The 18,465-nt window shown below is 35.8% G+C and overlaps 1 protein-coding gene across 2 annotated transcripts in view; it reads left to right on the top strand.

Annotated features, from left to right (window-relative positions):
• The window catches only part of FCHO2 (FCH and mu domain containing endocytic adaptor 2), a 115,871-nt gene that overhangs the window by 41,893 nt on the left and 55,513 nt on the right, over nucleotides 1-18,465 (top strand). For both annotated transcript variants that reach the window (XM_055331364.1, XM_055331363.1), the window contains exons 6-8: nucleotides 1,925-2,029; nucleotides 5,595-5,693; nucleotides 6,927-7,023. In XM_055331364.1, coding sequence (XP_055187339.1) covers nucleotides 1,925-2,029; nucleotides 5,595-5,693; nucleotides 6,927-7,023 — 301 coding nt within the window. The remainder of the gene's footprint in view (nucleotides 1-1,924; nucleotides 2,030-5,594; nucleotides 5,694-6,926; nucleotides 7,024-18,465) is intronic.

The raw sequence follows: 18,465 nt of genomic DNA, 5'->3' as shown, positions 1-18,465 counted from the left end.
GGCTCAGCAGTTGGGCGTCTGCCTTTGGCTCAGGTCATGATCCTGGAATCCAGGATTGAGTCCCACATTGGACTCCTCCTAGGGAACCTAGTTCTCCCTCTGCCTGTGTCTCTGCCTCTGTGTGTGTGTGCGTGTGCGTGTGATGAATAAATAAATAAAACCTTTAAGAAAAAAGAATGCCAGGAAAACATGGAGCATATATGTTTAATATACTGTATGTCATTATATTTTAAGCAGCATTCAGAGGGACCTTTTTAGAGAGTAGGACTGTCTACATCTCTTGTCAATCCCAAACTTCCAGGTAAACCCAACTTTCTGTTTCTGATTCTTATTTTTAGACTCCTGAACATACCTGGAGATAATTATATTTTGTTTCCGATTGGGTCTACACAAATTTCATGTTTTCCAGCTTTATTTAGCCCTCATTGGCTCTTAGTAGTACTTTTATTCATCTAGCTGTTACCTGTTGTATCTTTTACAATCTGGCTTGAAATGTTTTTCATTCCTGTGAAACTCCTAGCTCTACCCTACTCTTCTTCATTGTTAGCAGACTAACTCATCAAGAAAATGGAGATACTTGTATCTTGAAATTTGTATCTTCTCTTTTTTGATCTTCTTTAATAAACTTTTTTTTAAAGATTTTATTTATTTGAGACAAAGAGGGAGCACACAAAACGGGTGAACGGCAGAAGAGAAGGGAGAAGCAGATTCTCCGCAGAACGGGATGCTGGATATGAGGCTTGATCCCAGAACCCTGAGATCGTGACCTGAGCCAAAGGCAGACGCTTAACCAACTGAGCCACCCAGGCACCTCAATCTTTAAACTCTTATTTACATCAGCACTCTTTACCCCCAAGCCTCCCATGTCCAGATTGATCAGTCCTTTGAGAATTGATCAGTCAGTCCTTTGATAATTGATTAGTCCTTTGAGAATAGTCAAGTTTCTTGATAACCATTATGTCTGCTTCAACCTCCACATTACATGTAATCTTTCTTCTGAATGTCTGTCTTCCTTAGAATTTATCTTTACTTCTGTGGCTTTGTTGCTTTTTACTGATTTCTAGGTAAAAATAGGAAAAGATTCCTGTATAATTTATTTTCATATTCCTCACTGCCTAATATTTATTTATTTATTTATTTATTTATTTGTTTGTTTATTTATTTATTTATTCATGAGAGAGACAGAGAAAGACATAGGCAGAGGGGGAGAAGCAGGCTCCATAAAGGGAGCCTGACGCGGCACTCGATCCCGGGACTCCAGGATCACTGCCCTGGGCCAAAAGCAGGCGCCAAAAACACTGAGCCATCCAGGAATCCTCACTGCCTAATATTTAATATATTGTTTTAATTGAATAAGTAACTTTTATAAAACTAGAGCTGTAACATGGCAATAACAATTTTTAAGTAATAGTAATCTTGAAAAAAATAGGCAATAATAAAAACAAATTTATAGATTTATTGGAGCATATGGAAACAGAAACATCAAAGAAAATGATTTTCTCAACTTTTGAGCTACCTTTATATTTATTAGTCAGACATTAAACGGAACATGTATATGTTGTAGGAGGAAGGAAGACTTGTAGGTGTGGAGTTTCAAGGGAATTTTGATGGTATTGTTACATTTTTGTTGATTGAATTCTTAGTAACACCAAGTAACTTTTCAAAGCACATTCCATCAGACAGAAATGAGACTTGACATTTAGTTTCTGCATTATTCTGTGACTATAACAAAAAATCTTACTAATGAAGACTTTAAAAAGGATATTAAAGTTAGTTTATGTCATATTGGACTCCCCATGGGCCTCATCCCTTATAATGCACTTAAGTAGTTATTTCAAGTGAACTTATATCAGGAAAGAAAACAGATCATTATATAGTTAAAAATGTTTTTGTTTTTTAAAAAAATGTTTTTGTTTTATAACAGGCAGCTGTTAAATCTAAGAAAGCTACAGATACCTATAAACTTTATGTGGAGAAGTATGCATTAGCAAAAGCTGATTTTGAACAGAAGATGACAGAAACAGCTCAGGTTGGTATTTTTAAGCTTTAAATCTAAAACAGGATATTTGTTTTACTGATATAAATAATATAATTCTTGTATCAAATAATTTTTTAGTATTAAAAATGTTAAAATACACAATCTGTGTTTTATTGATGCTGTTTTAAAGATACACGTCTTATTTTGGAGATTGAGGACCAAGATGCAGTAACTATGACAATATAAGGGACTAAAGAGAATTGGGGAAAGTGAGGATGTTGATAGATGGTGAACAGAGCTAATTGTTAAAATTGACTTCTGCTTTAGAAGAAAACTGAAAATGATGCACTGCTAAGAATATAGCCATTAACAAATAATCAAGAACTGCCTTCATAGAACTTCTATTTGAGTTAGGGAAGACATAATAAAGTCTGTCTTCCATAAACTTGGGATAATTTATATCCCATTCAATGTTTTTAGAGCCTTATTTAAAGGCCTAGGTTTAAGATAGGTGTCTTTTATGGATCATGCCTAAAACTTCTACCCCCACCTTCTTATACATTTTTCTTGTTTTTTTCCTTAGCACCTGTTATCATCTAATATGCCAAGAATTGTATTCACTGTATCAGTTAGAATAGGCTGGGTTTGCTGAGGTGTCAAAGAAACCCCCAGATCTCAATGGCTTACAATAGTAGGGGTTTATTTGTTATGTTCCTATTTATTCATGGCTTGGCTGTAGCTGTCCTTCATCTTCACTCTGGTATTGAGGCTGGTGAAGGAACCTTTTCCTAGAATATTATTCTTAGTCATTATATTTGAATGTACTAAAGCACAGTGGTTCTTCTACCCATAATTTTTTATTGTCTGTCTTCCTCCACCAAAATATAAGTTGTGTTATAAGAGGGATTGATTTATTATTTCCCCAGCACTTTTAAAATAACTCCCAGCACATGGTAGGCATTCAATAAGTTTGAAGAAGGACTTTATATATCTGCCTTTTTGGATTCTAAAGAGTGTTCCTGTGAATCGTTCACATCTCAGAAATGAAAAGGCTTTCATGCTTCCTTGCAGGCATATATGGCATCTGTCTTTACTTGCCATGTTGCAGACACTGTCAGAAAATGTTTGCCCTTCAGTCATTTAATTTGGAAAAATTAGAATTTACTAGAGTCAGAGTTTTTCATTAATTTATATTATTTCATCAAAGTGTTCTTTTTTAAAAAGATTTTATTTATATATTTATTCATGAGAGAGACAGAGAGAGAGGCAGAGACCCAGGTAGAGGGAGAAGCAGGCTCCATGCGGGGAGCCCGATGTGAGACTCTATCCCAGGACCCCAAGATCACGACCTGAGCTGAAGGCAGATGCTCAACCACTGAGCCATGCAGGCATCCCTCATCAAAGTGTTCTGAAGGAATTTTCAGTACTCATCTTTCTCTCATTATTTTTCCTTTTTTCCAAATTGACATTTTGTTTATCCTGCTACTTCCAAGATGGGAATATTAATATATTTAAGCAGTTGTATAACCATGCTGCTTTTAAGTAAAGGTGATAGTATACAGTGCTAATGTGTGTGTGTGTGTGTGTGTGTGTGTGTGTGTGTGTGTATTCTCTCACATGCCCTCTTTGAGTAAGTAAATAAAATCTTAAAAAAAAAATTTGTCTACCCACCATTTGCTTCGACGTGGATGGAACTGGAGGGTATTATGCTGAGTGAAATAAGTCAATCGGAGAAAGACAAACATTATATGGTCTCATTCATTTGGGGAATATAAAAAATAGTGACAGGGAATAAAGGGTAAAGGAGAAAAAATGAGTGGGAAATATCAGGGAGGGAGACAGAACATGAGAGATTCCTAACTCTGGGAAATGAACTAGGGGTGGGGGAAGGGGAGGTGGGGGCAGTGGGAGTGATTGGGTGACGGGCACTGAGGGGGGCACTTGATGGGATGAGCACTGGGTATTATTCTATATGTTGGCAAATTGAATACCAATAAAAAATAAATTTACAAAAAAAATTTGTCAAGACAAGACATTTTAATTCCACTATTTCTCTTGAATAAAATTGATTTAAGTTTTTGGACCATTGTTGCATTATTGCCAAAACCATAATTTCACCATTATTGATTGTTTTAAAAAAATTCAGACCCTTTGCATAAATATGAATATAATTCATATTAGTGAATTTCTTAGTGATTTTCTGATCATGTAACTAACTCAGTGTTGAAGAAAATTGTATATTAAATATGAGGTGAAGGAAATTAATTTTGATAAACTAGCCAGAAAAGATAACAAGGCATTTAGGCTTATTCCTTAGGACTGATTTAATTTGGGGAAAAACATGGGTAATCAGGTTTGTGCAGTTGAAATGACAAATGTATTTTGTTTGAAAATAGCTAATTCAGCATTTCCCAAATCCTGTTTTGAGGAATATCATTGTTGTGTGAAATATTAATAGGTACTTAGAGAAGAAGAAAAACAAAAAGGGCTTCATGATCAAAGAAATCTGGAAAACACTGGGTTAAGCAAAATGAAACATGTTTTATTTCAGTATTTCTCAGGGTTCTTATTTTGTTTATTGGAAGCCAACTCAAACAGTGGTTTTCTTCTTGGAGAATAAATACCAGAATGACCTGGGAATTTTTCAAACAACATTCTCATCTTTTTCCACTCCCATCTCCAGGGAATAGTAGAGGATCTATGTGTTCTATAGTTCGAAAGCATTTTCTAAGTGATTGGATATATCCCCACCTTAGGTTGAGAACTGCTGAGATCGAGTTTACAGGCATTTCCTCATTTCTTTGACCATAGATTACCTCTTTTGAAGGCTGTGTATGTATTAACATTTCAAGGATTAGAAAGACACTTTGAGAGTCTTCGGGCTAGATTATAAAGTCTTCAGAAGTAAACAGGAGTTTCTGCTCTGTCAACTAATTGCTCTTCAATTTGAAATACTTCTACCTTAACTTTTGTGACACTTCTCATTTGGGTCTCGTTCCAATTTTCTGACTGTGATTATAGATTTTATTTTATTTTTTTTATTTTTATTTTTTTTATTTTTATTTATTTATGATAGTCACAGAGAGAGAGAGAGGCAGAGACATAGGCAGAGGGAGAAGCAGGCTCCATGCACCGGGAGCCCGACGTGGGATTCGATCCCGGGTCTCCAGGATCGCACCCTGGGCCAAAGGCAGGTGCCAAACCGCTGCGCCACCCAGGGATCCCCTGATTATAGATTTTAATATGTGGTGTTTTCAAACTCTGAACAAGTTCATATATGCCTAAAAAATGGCATAACAAAAAGTTAACATAATACAAAGTTAAACATTTCAGTGTTTTTACTGGACCCATTTGTCTAGAAGTATTATTAAACATTACATAATAATGTTAACTCACTAAATTTGGTTAGATGTATTGAAATGATTTAAAAGGTCTTTTGATTGCAGGGGCCTCTGGCCCAGTTGGTAGGATGTGACTCTTGATCTCAAGGTTGAGTTTAAGGCCCATGTTGGTTGTAGAGATTACCTAAAAAAAATACATAATAATAAAAAAAAGTTTTGATTTCAGAGTGTATTTCTTTTATGTATATATGTAACTTTTCATTTTTGTTATCCAGAAGTTTCAAGATATTGAAGAAGCCCATCTCATTCACATAAAGGAAATTATAGAATCCTTGTCAAATGCTATAAAGGAAATTCATTTGCAAATAGGCCAGGTAAGTTTTTCTTTTGTTGAACTGATCATGAAAATTTTATGTTGATTTATGACTTTTTAAAAATCCAGAACTCCATATGATAACGGATTATTTCAGATAAAGAATATATATTTACATGTATTAAGTATAAAATAAACTGAGTGTTTTGATTGGCCACCAAGGATGATAATTCAAACCAGTTGTTAAAAAGTAACCATAGCTCATTCCTTTTACTTTAAAATTCTGAAGTTCATCAATTTTTTAATATTTAAAAATTGTTTTGCTGTTTTATAATTTAGAACAGCAGTAAGTTATAGAACTTGTGCTTAGAGGGGAGCCTGGGTGGCTTGGTCAGTTAAGTGTCTAATTTCGGCTCAGGTTATGATCTTAGTGTCCTGGGATTGAGTCCCGTATTGGGCTCCCCACTTGGTGGGGAATCTGCTTCTCTCTCTCCCTTTGTTCCTCCCTGCTTGTGCTTGTTCACTCTCTCAAATAAATAAATAAAATGTTTTAAAAAATTGAGAGAAGAAAAGAACTTGTGTTTAGAAATTTCCAAAAATAGGAATCATGGCAGGCTTAGTTGGTGGAACATGTGATTCTTGATCTTGGCATTTAGAGTTCAAGCCCCACATTGGGTATAGAAATTACTTAAAAAAAAACCTTTAAGAAAACATTTTTCCCCAAAAAATATAAAAGCAGTTTGTTTATTAAGATTTTATTTATTTATTCATAAGAGACACAGAGGCAGAGACATAGGCAGAGGGAGAAGCAGGCTCCACGCAGGGAACCCGACATGGGACTCGATCCCGCCCTGAGCCAAAGGCAGATGCTCAATTGCTGAGCCCCCCAGGCGTCCCTAATAGCAGTTTAATTATGACAATTGGAGTGCATTGAGATAGAGTAGAGAAAGATGAGGTCTATTATTTTTTATTATTAAGGATCCAAAGATTGTTAGAGATCTGTGTAAGTTTTAATTTATATAAGAATTATGTGTCTAAAACATTCAAAGATGAGGACAGGAAACTGCCTTGACTTCTAAGGCTGTGGGGCTATATCTTCATGTAAAACAGTGGTTGGTACCCTCAGAGTAACATAACAGCATGTTAGGTAAATGAAAGTTCTCAAAGGTTTTGGGTCAAAAAAAGCCACATATTTTGGTGTAACAAATTTTAATTGCTTTGTCCAAGTTCTGTCTGAAATATAGTAAGAATTTTTAATGGAAAAAGAAAAAATATCTTTATTTCATTTTAATAGGTCCATGAAGAATTTATAAATAACATGGCTAATACTACAGTTGAAAGCTTAATACAGAAATTTGCTGAGTCAAAAGGCACTGGGAAGGAAAGACCTGGTAAGATGATAAACTGTCAGGAAATGTATACAAATTTCTCATCCAGCAACAAATATATTTGCTTTTAAATTCCCAAACTGCAAAATGGAGCCTGGGAGATATCTAAAAATCTGTAAAATATCAAATATCATTTACTTTGTATCTGATAATATGTTAAATTAATATTTTTATTTTGGCCTTTAGTGGTTAATAATTTAATATTAAAGTAGTTATAACCTTTAGTAAATTAATATGTTGCTTATTTACATTTTTCAAAGAGTTAACAAAAGTGCAGTTTATTTTTATTTTTAAATTTTTAACTACGAAATTTTTTTTTTAATTTTAAGATTTTTTATTTTTAAAGAGAGGGAGAGCTCACACAAGCAGGGGTGGGGGATTGGGGTGGGAACAGAGGGAGAGGAAGAGAGAGAATCCTAAGTAGGCTCCATGCCCAGCACAGAGCCCTTTGTGGAGCTCTAAGAAATTTTTTTGAGTATATGGACACACTGACACAATGTTACATTAGTTTCACATGTTTCATGGTGATTCATCTTTCTAAGGGTTATGCTATGCTCACCAGAAGTGTAGCTACTATCTATCACCATACAACGTGATTGCAGTATCATTATCTATATTCATTTATCTATATTCACTATGAACAGAAGGAAAAGTGGGAGAGAATATTGAGCCCTCAGAGCATTGAGGCTAACAGAGAACCTTTCATAAAACTTAACAACTTTTTAAATTTTCTTATTGACATATGTATTCAACAAATATATTTGTTGCATGCTAAAAAGTATTTCAGATGGTGTTTGAGACACTGGAGATATATAGGAATCCTGGTTCCTGTTTTATGAACAAACAATGACAATATTCTGAATCTTACATTTAATAAGCATATTATGATATATCACATATACTAAGTAGCCTATTCTTTTGCCCTGCTCAGCATAGAGTCTTCCAGATTTCTTGATTTTGTATATTGGTTACTATACCATATTCTTGTAAGATACTTGTTTCATTCTCCAGGTAAAAATAATTCAGTCTAGTAAAGAAATTAAAATATCCAATTCAAATAAAAATTTGAAATTCAGGAAAATGGGTGATTTTTTGGGAAGTCGGGGAGCCATTTTTCTTTAGTGCCGTTCCCAGAACTAAGACTTAACCTAAATCTTCACTTTTTCTTTTCAGATTTTATTGACTTTCAGATCATTGGTTCACTTATGTTAGTATTTTTCCCTTCAGATCTTCTTTTCATGCTTTCTCTACCTACCTGATCAATTGCAGTGGTAGGTTTCTGAGTATTGGCACTTCTCTAACCTATTTTACATGTTACAGCACATTCATATTTTGAGTATACAGTTGTGAACTTATTGCAGTACTCATAAATCTTTGACTTCTCATTATAGACAGAATGATTAGGCTCTGGATTTGGATTTAAAGCTTCTCAGGATCTCTGATAGTCTTTAGTCTTACCCTCACTGTAGCTGACTGGAACTGCTTGCTATTTCCTATACCTGCCCCCTTTACCCTGGGGTACCTTGGGTGCCCTTATGTTCTTATTCTAGGAAATGCTGTATTGTACTTCATTTCTGCCTCATGTCTCTTCCCGTTTATTTGTTAAGCACATAAACTCTTAAATACCTGGGTCATTTGCTACTTCCTCCATTGAAAGTGCCAGAGAACTTTAACTTTTTTTTTCTCCTTTGTTATTAGTGCTGTCTACCTTAGATTTTAATAATTGTGCAGATATGAAGGAAAGTTCTGTATTTGATTCACCTGTTTATGTGTAAACAGTACATTTTTGTTGAGTGAATGAACAAATGGACGTATAATAGTAAAGTTAGAATGTTAGAGAGGTTGCAGTGGATGGATTTGCTATTCGAAGAGTCTTGGTGAGGAATAGTAATTCTGGTTAAAGTTTAGTGAGACACTCTCTGCCATGTACTGTGCCAACCATTTTGCAGGCAAACTTTGATCTTCAGCAACTGTTTGAAATAGGTACTGTTATTCTCATAATAAAGATGAGGGAAATGGTGAGAGGTTAAATGATTGGCCTAAGGTAGTAGATGGCAGAGCAGATAGTAAAATGCCAGGGTTCTTGACCCCAGGGCCTATGCTTTGGAGAAATTAGAATAGAACTGAGTAAGTTTACATATATCAAGAGAATGAGATATGTAACTACAGAAAAGTATGAAACCCTAAAATACCCTGTAAAGAGATTAAATTATGGGGTGCCTGGGCGGTGTGCAGTTGGTTAAACGTCTGACTCCTCATTTTGGCTCAGGTCATGGTCTCAGGGTCATGAGAGCGAGCTCCATGTTGGACTTCTTGCTGGGCGTGGAGCCTGCTTAGGATTCTCTTTTTCCTCCTCTGTCCCTCACCCCCTACACTTGCTGTCTCTTTCTCAAAAAAAGATTAAATTATAAGTGAAGACCAGTTAAGAGAGATGAAAACAGTTGGAGAACAAATACAGATTTTATATAGAGTAGTTAGAAGGGTTGATCAATAAAAGCAAGGATGTATTGGCTGGAAAAAGTGACTTATAACACTAAACAAAATCTGCAGATTGTATTATTATCGGTATCCTGTTTGTGACATTATATTGTAGTTTTGCAAAATGTTATCATTTCAGGAAGTTGGGCAAAATGTACAAGGAATCTCCCTGTATTTTTTCCTTTACAGCTGTATGTGAATTAGCTCGATAAAAATTTCAGTTATTTTAGGGGTGCCTGGGTGGTGCCAACTCAGTTGGTTGAGTGTCCGGCTGGTGATTTTGCCTAGGCTTGCGATCTCATGGGGCCTGGGATTGAGCCCCATGTCCAGCTCCATGCTCAGCATGGAGTCTGCTTGGGATTTTCTGCTTCTCCTTCTGCCCTTCCCTTAGCCCGGGCTCAAGCTCTCTCTCTAAAATAAATAAAACTTTAAAAAAAAAATTAAGTTATTTTCTTATCTGTTGTAATACTTAGCCCTATAGTTCGTAGTGTTATTTACTAGCCATGAAATTTTTAAGCTTCATTACCTTTATCTGTAAAGTGGGGATAATAATAGTATTTGCTTCATGAGGTTATTATGAGGGTTATATGAGATAATTTAACATTTATTGAGTAATAAGTGTTATGTTAAAAAAGTAATACATTTCTGATTAATGGGCAGCTACTGATAGATATTGTTTCTTTATAAATTTAAACTTACTGGCCTCAAGATAAACTGTGACATGTAGAAAATCCCTGTAGCTAAATGGTAAGCTGTAGGACAGAGGCCAGGAGTGGTGATGACATGGGCTTTCCTAGAATAATCACTAAATCCAGAATCGGGTGACTGTTCTAGGGTGACTGTTGACACTGTGACTATAAATTACTGATTTTCAAAAAAAGTGGTCCTAGAACTAACTTTAAAAAGAAAGAATGGTGCCAGAGTGGAGGAGGTGGAATAAATATTACTTCTCTAGTTGGCTTGTGGTGGATAATGAGTTATAGCTCTGTGTTTGTTTGGCTTATGGGCACCTGAACAGATGAGTCTCGGGGCCTATTTCAGTGATGAAAATTTTGTTTCTCGTAAAAGTAATATAATCAAAATTTTGCATTTGATTATATAATGGAATTCACAGACTTAAAGGATTTTGTTTTGTGAAATGTAGTCTAACCTTTAATTGTATATACTGCTGATTGCTGTTAACATTTTATTTCTCCTGTTTTGTAAGGGCCCCCTCTGGTGGATGAATTCCTTCTTGAACTAATTTTTGTCCTTTGGGATTTATATTTTAAAAATAAAACAAGAGGCCCAGTTCGTTAAACTATTGGTATATCTTAAAATCTATTTTTCGTTAGTTATCTGTTCAAAGCTACAACCTCTAATTTTATGTCCAATTTTCTTATGTAAATCAAACACTTTGAGAGCATTAAAACTTTTTTTCCTATTCATTGAGACTATTATATACAGCTTATTATATGAAGTGGCTTTTTTGTCATTACTTTTTAAAGAATAAGATGGGGTACCTGTGTGGCTAGGTCAGTTAAGTGTCTAACTCTTGGTTTCGGCTTGGGTCGTGATCTCAGGGTTGTGAGATTGAGCCTCGTATTGGGCTCCACTTAGAGTATCCTTGTCCCTCTCCCTCTGCCCCTCTCCCCACTCGTGAACACGTGTGTGCGTGCACTCTCTTCAAATAAAGGGATAGATAATAAAAATCTTTTAAAAATTAGGATATCATTGACATATAGTGTTGTGTTTGTTTTAGATGTACAACGTAATGATTTGATGTATGCATATGAGAAATGATTACCAAAGTAAGTTTGGGTACTTGGGCCTACATGGTTACAGTTTTTTTTTCTTGTGATGAGAACTTTTAAGAATTAATTTCTTAGCTTTCAAGTACAAGTACAGTATTATAAACTATAGTCACCATGCTGTATATTATTCTATCTCCAGGACTGACTTATCTCATAATAGAAGTTTGTACCTTTTGACCATCTTTAACCATCTCACTACCCCTCACCCCCCCAACCCCACTCTTGATAACAACCAGTCTCTTGACTGTATCTTTGAGTTTGGTTTTCTTTAGATTCCACATAGAAGTGAGATCATACAGTATTTGTCTTTTTCTGACTTAATTCACTTAGCATAATGTCTTCAAGATCCATTCATATTATTCCAAATGTCAGGATCTCTTTCTTTTTTTAATGGCTGCATGATATTCCATTGTATACTCACAGCACATTTCCTTTACCCAGTCAGTGGATGCTTATGTGGCTATTGTAAATAAGGCTGCAGTGAACATGGGAGTGTACATATCTTTTTGAGAGAATGATAAATAGCTACAAGAGTTGCTGGATCATATGGTAGTTTTATTTTTAAGTTTTTGAGGAACCTCCATACTCTTCTTGTCATTATTTTTTAAGTACTGCCTGGCTCTTCTGGAATTTGAGTCAGTATAAGTAGATGCTTTGAATATCAAAGTGCCTGTGGTCTGAAGGGTTATGAATAAACAAGTGTTTTCTAATTGTGAATATCCTTCTGTGTTCTAAGGACATTCTAATATTTCTGTCCATTCTCAGGTATTTTAATTGTGAGAGGGGATTAAAACTATATTTTGGGGAGTTTTCTATTTTATAGTCATTCTGGTAATTTTGGTGTATGCTTTTTATAATTCAGAAAGTTAAGCAAGTTTCCATTTATAAGAAACAAAAGGATAAATAACCTAAAAAGTTGGTAGACCAGTGTATATAAATATGTTTAATTGGAAGATTTTGCTGAAAAACTTACCTGTATTTTCATTATATGATGATATAGGTTTATAGCTCTCATTTGAGAACTTCCAGGGATTAAACTGTGTTCAAGATAAAAATATGAAAATCCTGTGAAAGGTACACATGAGAAACAGTCAGCCACAAAGGAAAAAGGAGAAATTATATTCCTGTGGTCATACTACCTAAATGAAATTGATTGAGGTATTTGGAGAATTTTAGCTTCTACATTATGTTTATTATTTTATTTACTTTTTAAAAAGGTTTATTTTGTTTTTTTTAAAAAGATTTTGTATTTTATTTGAGAGAGAGAGGGAGCACACCCAAGTTGGGGGGAGGAACAGACGAAGAGGGAGAAGCAGATTCCTTGCTGAGCCGGGAGCCTGATGCAGGGCTCCATCTCAGGACTCCAGAATGATGACTCCTGCTGAAGGCAGATGCTTATTAACCAACTGAGCTAGCTACTCAGGTGCCCCAGACTTATTTATTTTAGAGAGAGAGCATGTGTGTGTGTGTGTGAGTGAACAAGCAGTATGGGGAGGGGCAGAGAGAGAGAGGGAGTGAGAGAATCTTAAGCAGACTCCCTGCTGAGCGTGTAGCTGAAGGTGGTGGGGCAGGGCTATATCCCAGGACCCTGAGCTGAAATTGAGAGTCAGACACTTGACCAACTAAGCCACCCAGGCGCCCCCTATGTTTATTATTCTAACGTATAGGGTAAAGCAAATATTTTTTTAAAAATCTAAGATCATCTTTCTAGAGCTCTCAGGATTTGCAATAATGTCAAATATACAAATAACTTCTAAGTCAGAGAAGCAGAAACCCTTATGTAGAAAGCAAAATTAAAAATAGCTAAGAAGAGGGGTATCTGGGTGGCTCAGTGGTTGAGCATCTGCCTTTGGCGCAGGTTTGATCTCAGGGTCCTGGGATCGAGTCCTGCGTCAGGCTCCCTGCATGGAGCCTGCTTCTCCCTCTGCCTGTGTCTTTGCCTCTCTCTCTCTCTCTCTCTCTCTGTCTCTCATGAATAAACAAATAAAATCTTAAAATTAATATAAATTAAAAAAAAGAAAATATACTTCTTAAGTAGCATAGTAGCAGGAATGATCTCATTAGAATTGTGTACCTCACAGTAGTACATAATCTTTTTTCCTTTTTTTAAAGCTTTTAAAAAATATTTTAAAAAGATTTTATTTATTCATGAGAGAGAGAGAGAGAGAGAGAGGCAGAGACACAGGCAGAGGGAGAAGCAGACTCCATGCAGGGAGCCCGATAGGGGACTCAATCCCGGGCCTTCAGGATCACGCTCTGGGCTGAAGGCAGATGCTGAACTGTTGAGCCACCCAGGGATCCCCATAATCTTTTTCAAAAGCTGATTCTGCTCTTCTTTTTGGGCTCAGAAATACTTTATTCTGACACCTTGTACTAACTACATCTGCAGTTATAGCATAGTAATTGATTCTTATAATAATAATAATCCTGAATTGTGAATAAAGATTAAAATGTTTTGAGCAGGCTTTGTTTAATAAAAGCTTATTTCATTAATTTGAAGTAGCCACTAAAAACGTTAAATGTATAAACACTGGCAACAAAATAGAAGTAAAAAGTAAGGTAAGCTGATTACAATTTTTATATGTGCATAATAACAAGGACAGAGTTTTCATTCTTTTTGCAGTATGTTAAAGAAGCTAGCTTAAACACTTTGAATTTAAAAGAAAATTTACTGGAAAGAGAGATATCCCAAGCATCCAAAGTCAGGAATATAGCCAGGCTGCAAAAGGAAACCCAAACCTGTAGGAACACGGGGTATCATGTTTCCTTCATTTGACCTCTGTATTTCTACTGCTTTATTTTTTTCTTTGCACAGTGGCTTTCTTTGTTTTTCCAGGCACGTGACATAAGGTGACCTCTCTGTAATTTCTAGGTATTTCTGCTTGTTCTTTAATTGCAGCCACAGCTCAGAATTAACCCAGGTTTTAGTCCCTTTACAGATTTCTGGGAGAAAGAAACTGGTCCGGGTAATCTTGGATCAAGTAATCCTTCTATGTTAGTTCATTCTGACTAGGTCATGTAGTATAGACATGGCTTCTGCACCACTTGTGTGTAGAAGGGGGAGGTTCTGGGGGGGAGGGGCGGAGAGATTTAGTGAGCTCGGTATAATCACCCAAGGTTTTATCAGTATCACAGAGGATGGAGACATGACTCAGTCTAGGAATATGGAGGTATTGTCAGATTTTGGACGTAGGAGATTATATTTTACGTTAAGATTCTGTGTTTGGAGAACTAGATGAAATTTTCCTTTTCATTTTTCTCTTCTTTACATCATTACTTCCATCTATCCCTTCTTTCTCTTTCTTTTTCTCTTTCCCCTTTCCTTTCCCTCTCCCTCCCTCCCCCATCTCTTTTTTTAAAAAATGCACAGATAGTTCACTGCCCTGGAAATTCTGATTTCAGGGGTCTAGGGCAGGACCTTGACACTATTACATTCTAAAACTCCTCATTTGGGGCACCCGGGTGGCTCAGTGGCTGAGCATCTGCTTTGAGCTCGGGGTGTGACCCCAGGGTTTTGGGATGGAGTCCCACATCAGGCTCCCCACAGGGAGCCTGCTTCTCCCTCTGCCTATGTGTCTCTCTCTGTGTGTCTCTCATGAATAAATAAATAAAATCTTTAAAGTAAGAAAAAAATCTGTATGTGTGTACGGGTATATGTAGAGAATGGGAAAACAAATATGGTAGAAGGTTATATTCTGCAGTAGCATTTGTAAAATTGATACGACCTGGGGGGGTTGCCCGGGTGGCTCAGTCAGTTAAGCGTCCACTCTTGATTTTGGCTCAGGTCATGATCTCTGGGTCGAGGGATCGAGCCCAACATAGGGCTCAGGCTCAGTGCTCAGCAGGAAGTCTGCTTGGGATTCTTTTCCTCTGCCTCTCCCCGGCTCATGCTCTCAATATCTCTTGCTCTCTTAAAAAAAAAAAAAAAAAAAAAAGAAATGATACGACCTAGGTTCAAGTAGAGTAACTAGTTTAAGGTAATTAGCCAGCAGGCAGGTGGCAGAACCAGAACTTGAGCTCCATGCCCTTTGTACTTCTCCACAAGCTGGAGTTTGATGTTGTTTTCGTGCCTGAGTTCGCCCTCCCGGCATCTAGGAATGTGGCTGTGCTGGGTTCCACAGGCTCAGGAGGAAGCTTGAAAATTTAGGCATGGACTTCCATTGTTATGACTCATGATCCCACCCCCATCCCCTCCCCTCTTTCCCTCCCTCTCTCCTGTGTCTTGGTTCCCTCCTCACCCCCTATTATCATCATTCTTATTATTAGACTTTGGGATCTGGGCATGTTCATATACATTGTTTTGACTTCTAGTTAGAACCAAGTGTTTTGTGGTTTGAGTTGGGCCTATGCAGAAGTATGCTTGACTTGCATAGCCCAGCCTTATTATTTCAGTTTTCGGGCCAGTTATTAACTAGACAGACTTGTAAATTTGTCCTGTTGGTGCCCTGAGATTTAGAATTGATTTCAAAACAATGGGAACTAGTAAATGTTTTACTTTTTAAAATACTGTACCTCATCCACAAAATGTTTGTGTTGATTAAAGATTGCTGTTAAATTGTCTTTTCTCCTGTAACATTTCTTAAAAATTTCAATTCAAATTAGAATTAGATGAAGTCTTTAGGTGGTTGACTCCCTCCCTCCCTCCCTCCCTCTTTCTTTCTTTCTCTTTCTTTCTTTCTTTCTTTCTTTCTTTCTTTCTTTCTTTCTTTCTTTCTTTCTATCAATAATTTATTGCTATCTGATGATTAAAGAAAAATCCTCTCTAAGAATTGTTTTACTTTATTGTTGACCTTTTGGAGGTCTGCCTTTAATTGAACTCATGATGGCATTTTTATATAATGTGTAAAAGAGCATCAGGAGGTAGAGCCAAAATGGTCTTATTTGCTTTTATACAAATTAAATTGCCCTTGTGGCCCAGTATAAAATCTAAGCACTAGGAGCAGTTATTTATTTTGACAACAGAATTAATTGACCCTAAAACAGTTGAAATTCCAGTTGTAGCAAACTATTCTTTCTGATTCTCACTCTGGCTTTGGGACTGTCAAAAAAAGTAACTCGTCTTATGATTAAATAGCAGAATGATGGGCAGTGGACTGCATTTGAGGGAGATGCTGAATAAACTTTCTACTTGTGAAACATTTCAGAAGTGACATGCTACAAGGGGGGTCAGAATGTGCACTGATATCCAGCTGAGCTGTCAACTGGCACAGAGCCAGGCACGCAAAGCTTTGCCGTGTGAAGCAGCATGTGGAGCATATGCCACTTAAAAAAGAAAATCTTTTTCATGCACGAGTTGACGTTTTTTTTTTAAGGTATATTTAGTTTTATTATACCAGAAACCGTTCATGTTTCTGTCTTTAATAGAAAAACTTATGTACTGAAGGTACTCAGTTTAAAATTTTTATATATATTTTACAATTCGAAAGGATCTGGCACTTTATACTTCAAAAATGTTTGTGATTCTGAATAGTTTATTTCTATTGAACATTTCCCTAATTCCAAATGGATTTTAAAGGGATATTTAGAAAAGGTAAAGGGAAAAGCAATCGGGATATGTCTGGTATAGGAAAAAGGTTTCATGAGGAAAAAAATGTAAAGTTTTGTTGGAGGGAATTTTGGTAGAGTTAAGGGATGCCTTTGCTATTTTCACATATATGAAGGCATCCAAAGATGTTAAAAAAAATATATATCTTATTTGCTGAGGTAATGTCATAGAAGTCTTTTTAGGTTCTCTTTTAAAATATTTTTAAATAACGCAGTTTGTTTGGCATTGACGTTTTGTTTTTCCTCTCAGGCATAAGCCCATAGCCTGAGTATTTGAGATTTTGTAAATAGTTAAGGGCACAGATTATGTGATGTGTAAGTGTAGGAACCCTCAGATTTATTTGACAGGTGAACATAGTCTCTTAAGGTTTATTAGTAAGTGATAAAACTAATCATACATAATAAACTGTTGGTAATTTAGGTAGAGATTTTTCACAATTTTTACATCAACTAGTTGCTAATTATCAGATGGACATACTACGGTTCTTTACTTTTATTGATCTTTCAGTTTCATCTGTTTGTAAACTGTTAACTTAGCTCTTAATGGATTCTAACAGCAAGCTCATTACCCTTTCATTTAATGAATTCTTAGCTTTCAGATTTGCAGAGTGAACTTGGAGCCTTTAAATTTTTAATTGGACCATGTTCTGATTCTAAGGCTTTTTTTTGGGGGGGGGGGTGGAAGTAGTGAATGTATTTTTTAATTTTAGTCACATGATATATATGATAAGAATACTTTAGTAAGAAAGGTATATCTAATTATTTGATTAGGACGTTGTTTATCAACTCACTTTTATGAGTTTTTAAAAGTTATTTTGCTTATCCCTAAATGCTAATGTTTGATGATCCCTAAATGCTTCTATTTGAATAGAAACCAGAAGCAAAGAAGTGGATCTCAGATTTGGGGTTAAGAAGGACATTTTAGCCAATATGTTTAGATGTTCCTACTTGTAGAGAAATCTTTCTTATTAATCAGTGGCTTTCTTTTATAATGGAATGATTAGTGAGAACTCTGATTATGAACTTATACATAGAGTTTTACAGTTAAGCTTAACATCTCAGAAGAACCAGTAATGAAGTCTTCCATTTTCCACTCCTCATGCTCTGTTTTTAAATTTTTTGAAATAATATGTTGAATCTATTACCATTAATAAGTTATTCCACAAAAATACTAGACTTGCATGAATTTAGTATTAAAAAATAGGGCAGTTTTTTAAAAATGACAGTTTAATAGAAGATAATTTTTTAGTCTGATACTTAGAGCTTTGCAGATATTTCAGTAGAACAGTGATACAAGCTTTTGCTAACTTTCTGTACTACCTAAATAATTTGGTATTCCACATATATGAAATTATATGGCACTTATGGCTAGTCTTAGTAGATCTATCTATCATTTGAAGGCTATTTAAATTGTTTTTCAGCTGGTTTCTATTTTATCATCTTCCTCTCTCTCTACTCTATCCCTCATAACCAGTGCTAAATTAATTTTCTTATAAGACCACTTTGCAGGGGCATTTGTGTATCTCCTCACATGAAAATCTTCACCTGCAAACTACAAGTTCACACTCTTGACCCCACTGTACAGTTAGAGCATCGCCACTTTGCTACTATGTAATTAGTGCATTTACTT

Source organism: Nyctereutes procyonoides, unplaced genomic scaffold (genome assembly GCF_905146905.1).
Source record: "Nyctereutes procyonoides isolate TBG_1078 unplaced genomic scaffold, NYPRO_anot_genome, whole genome shotgun sequence".
In the NCBI taxonomy this organism is placed as follows: Eukaryota; Metazoa; Chordata; class Mammalia; order Carnivora; family Canidae; genus Nyctereutes; species Nyctereutes procyonoides.
This window is presented reverse-complemented; position numbering and strand designations above follow the sequence as displayed.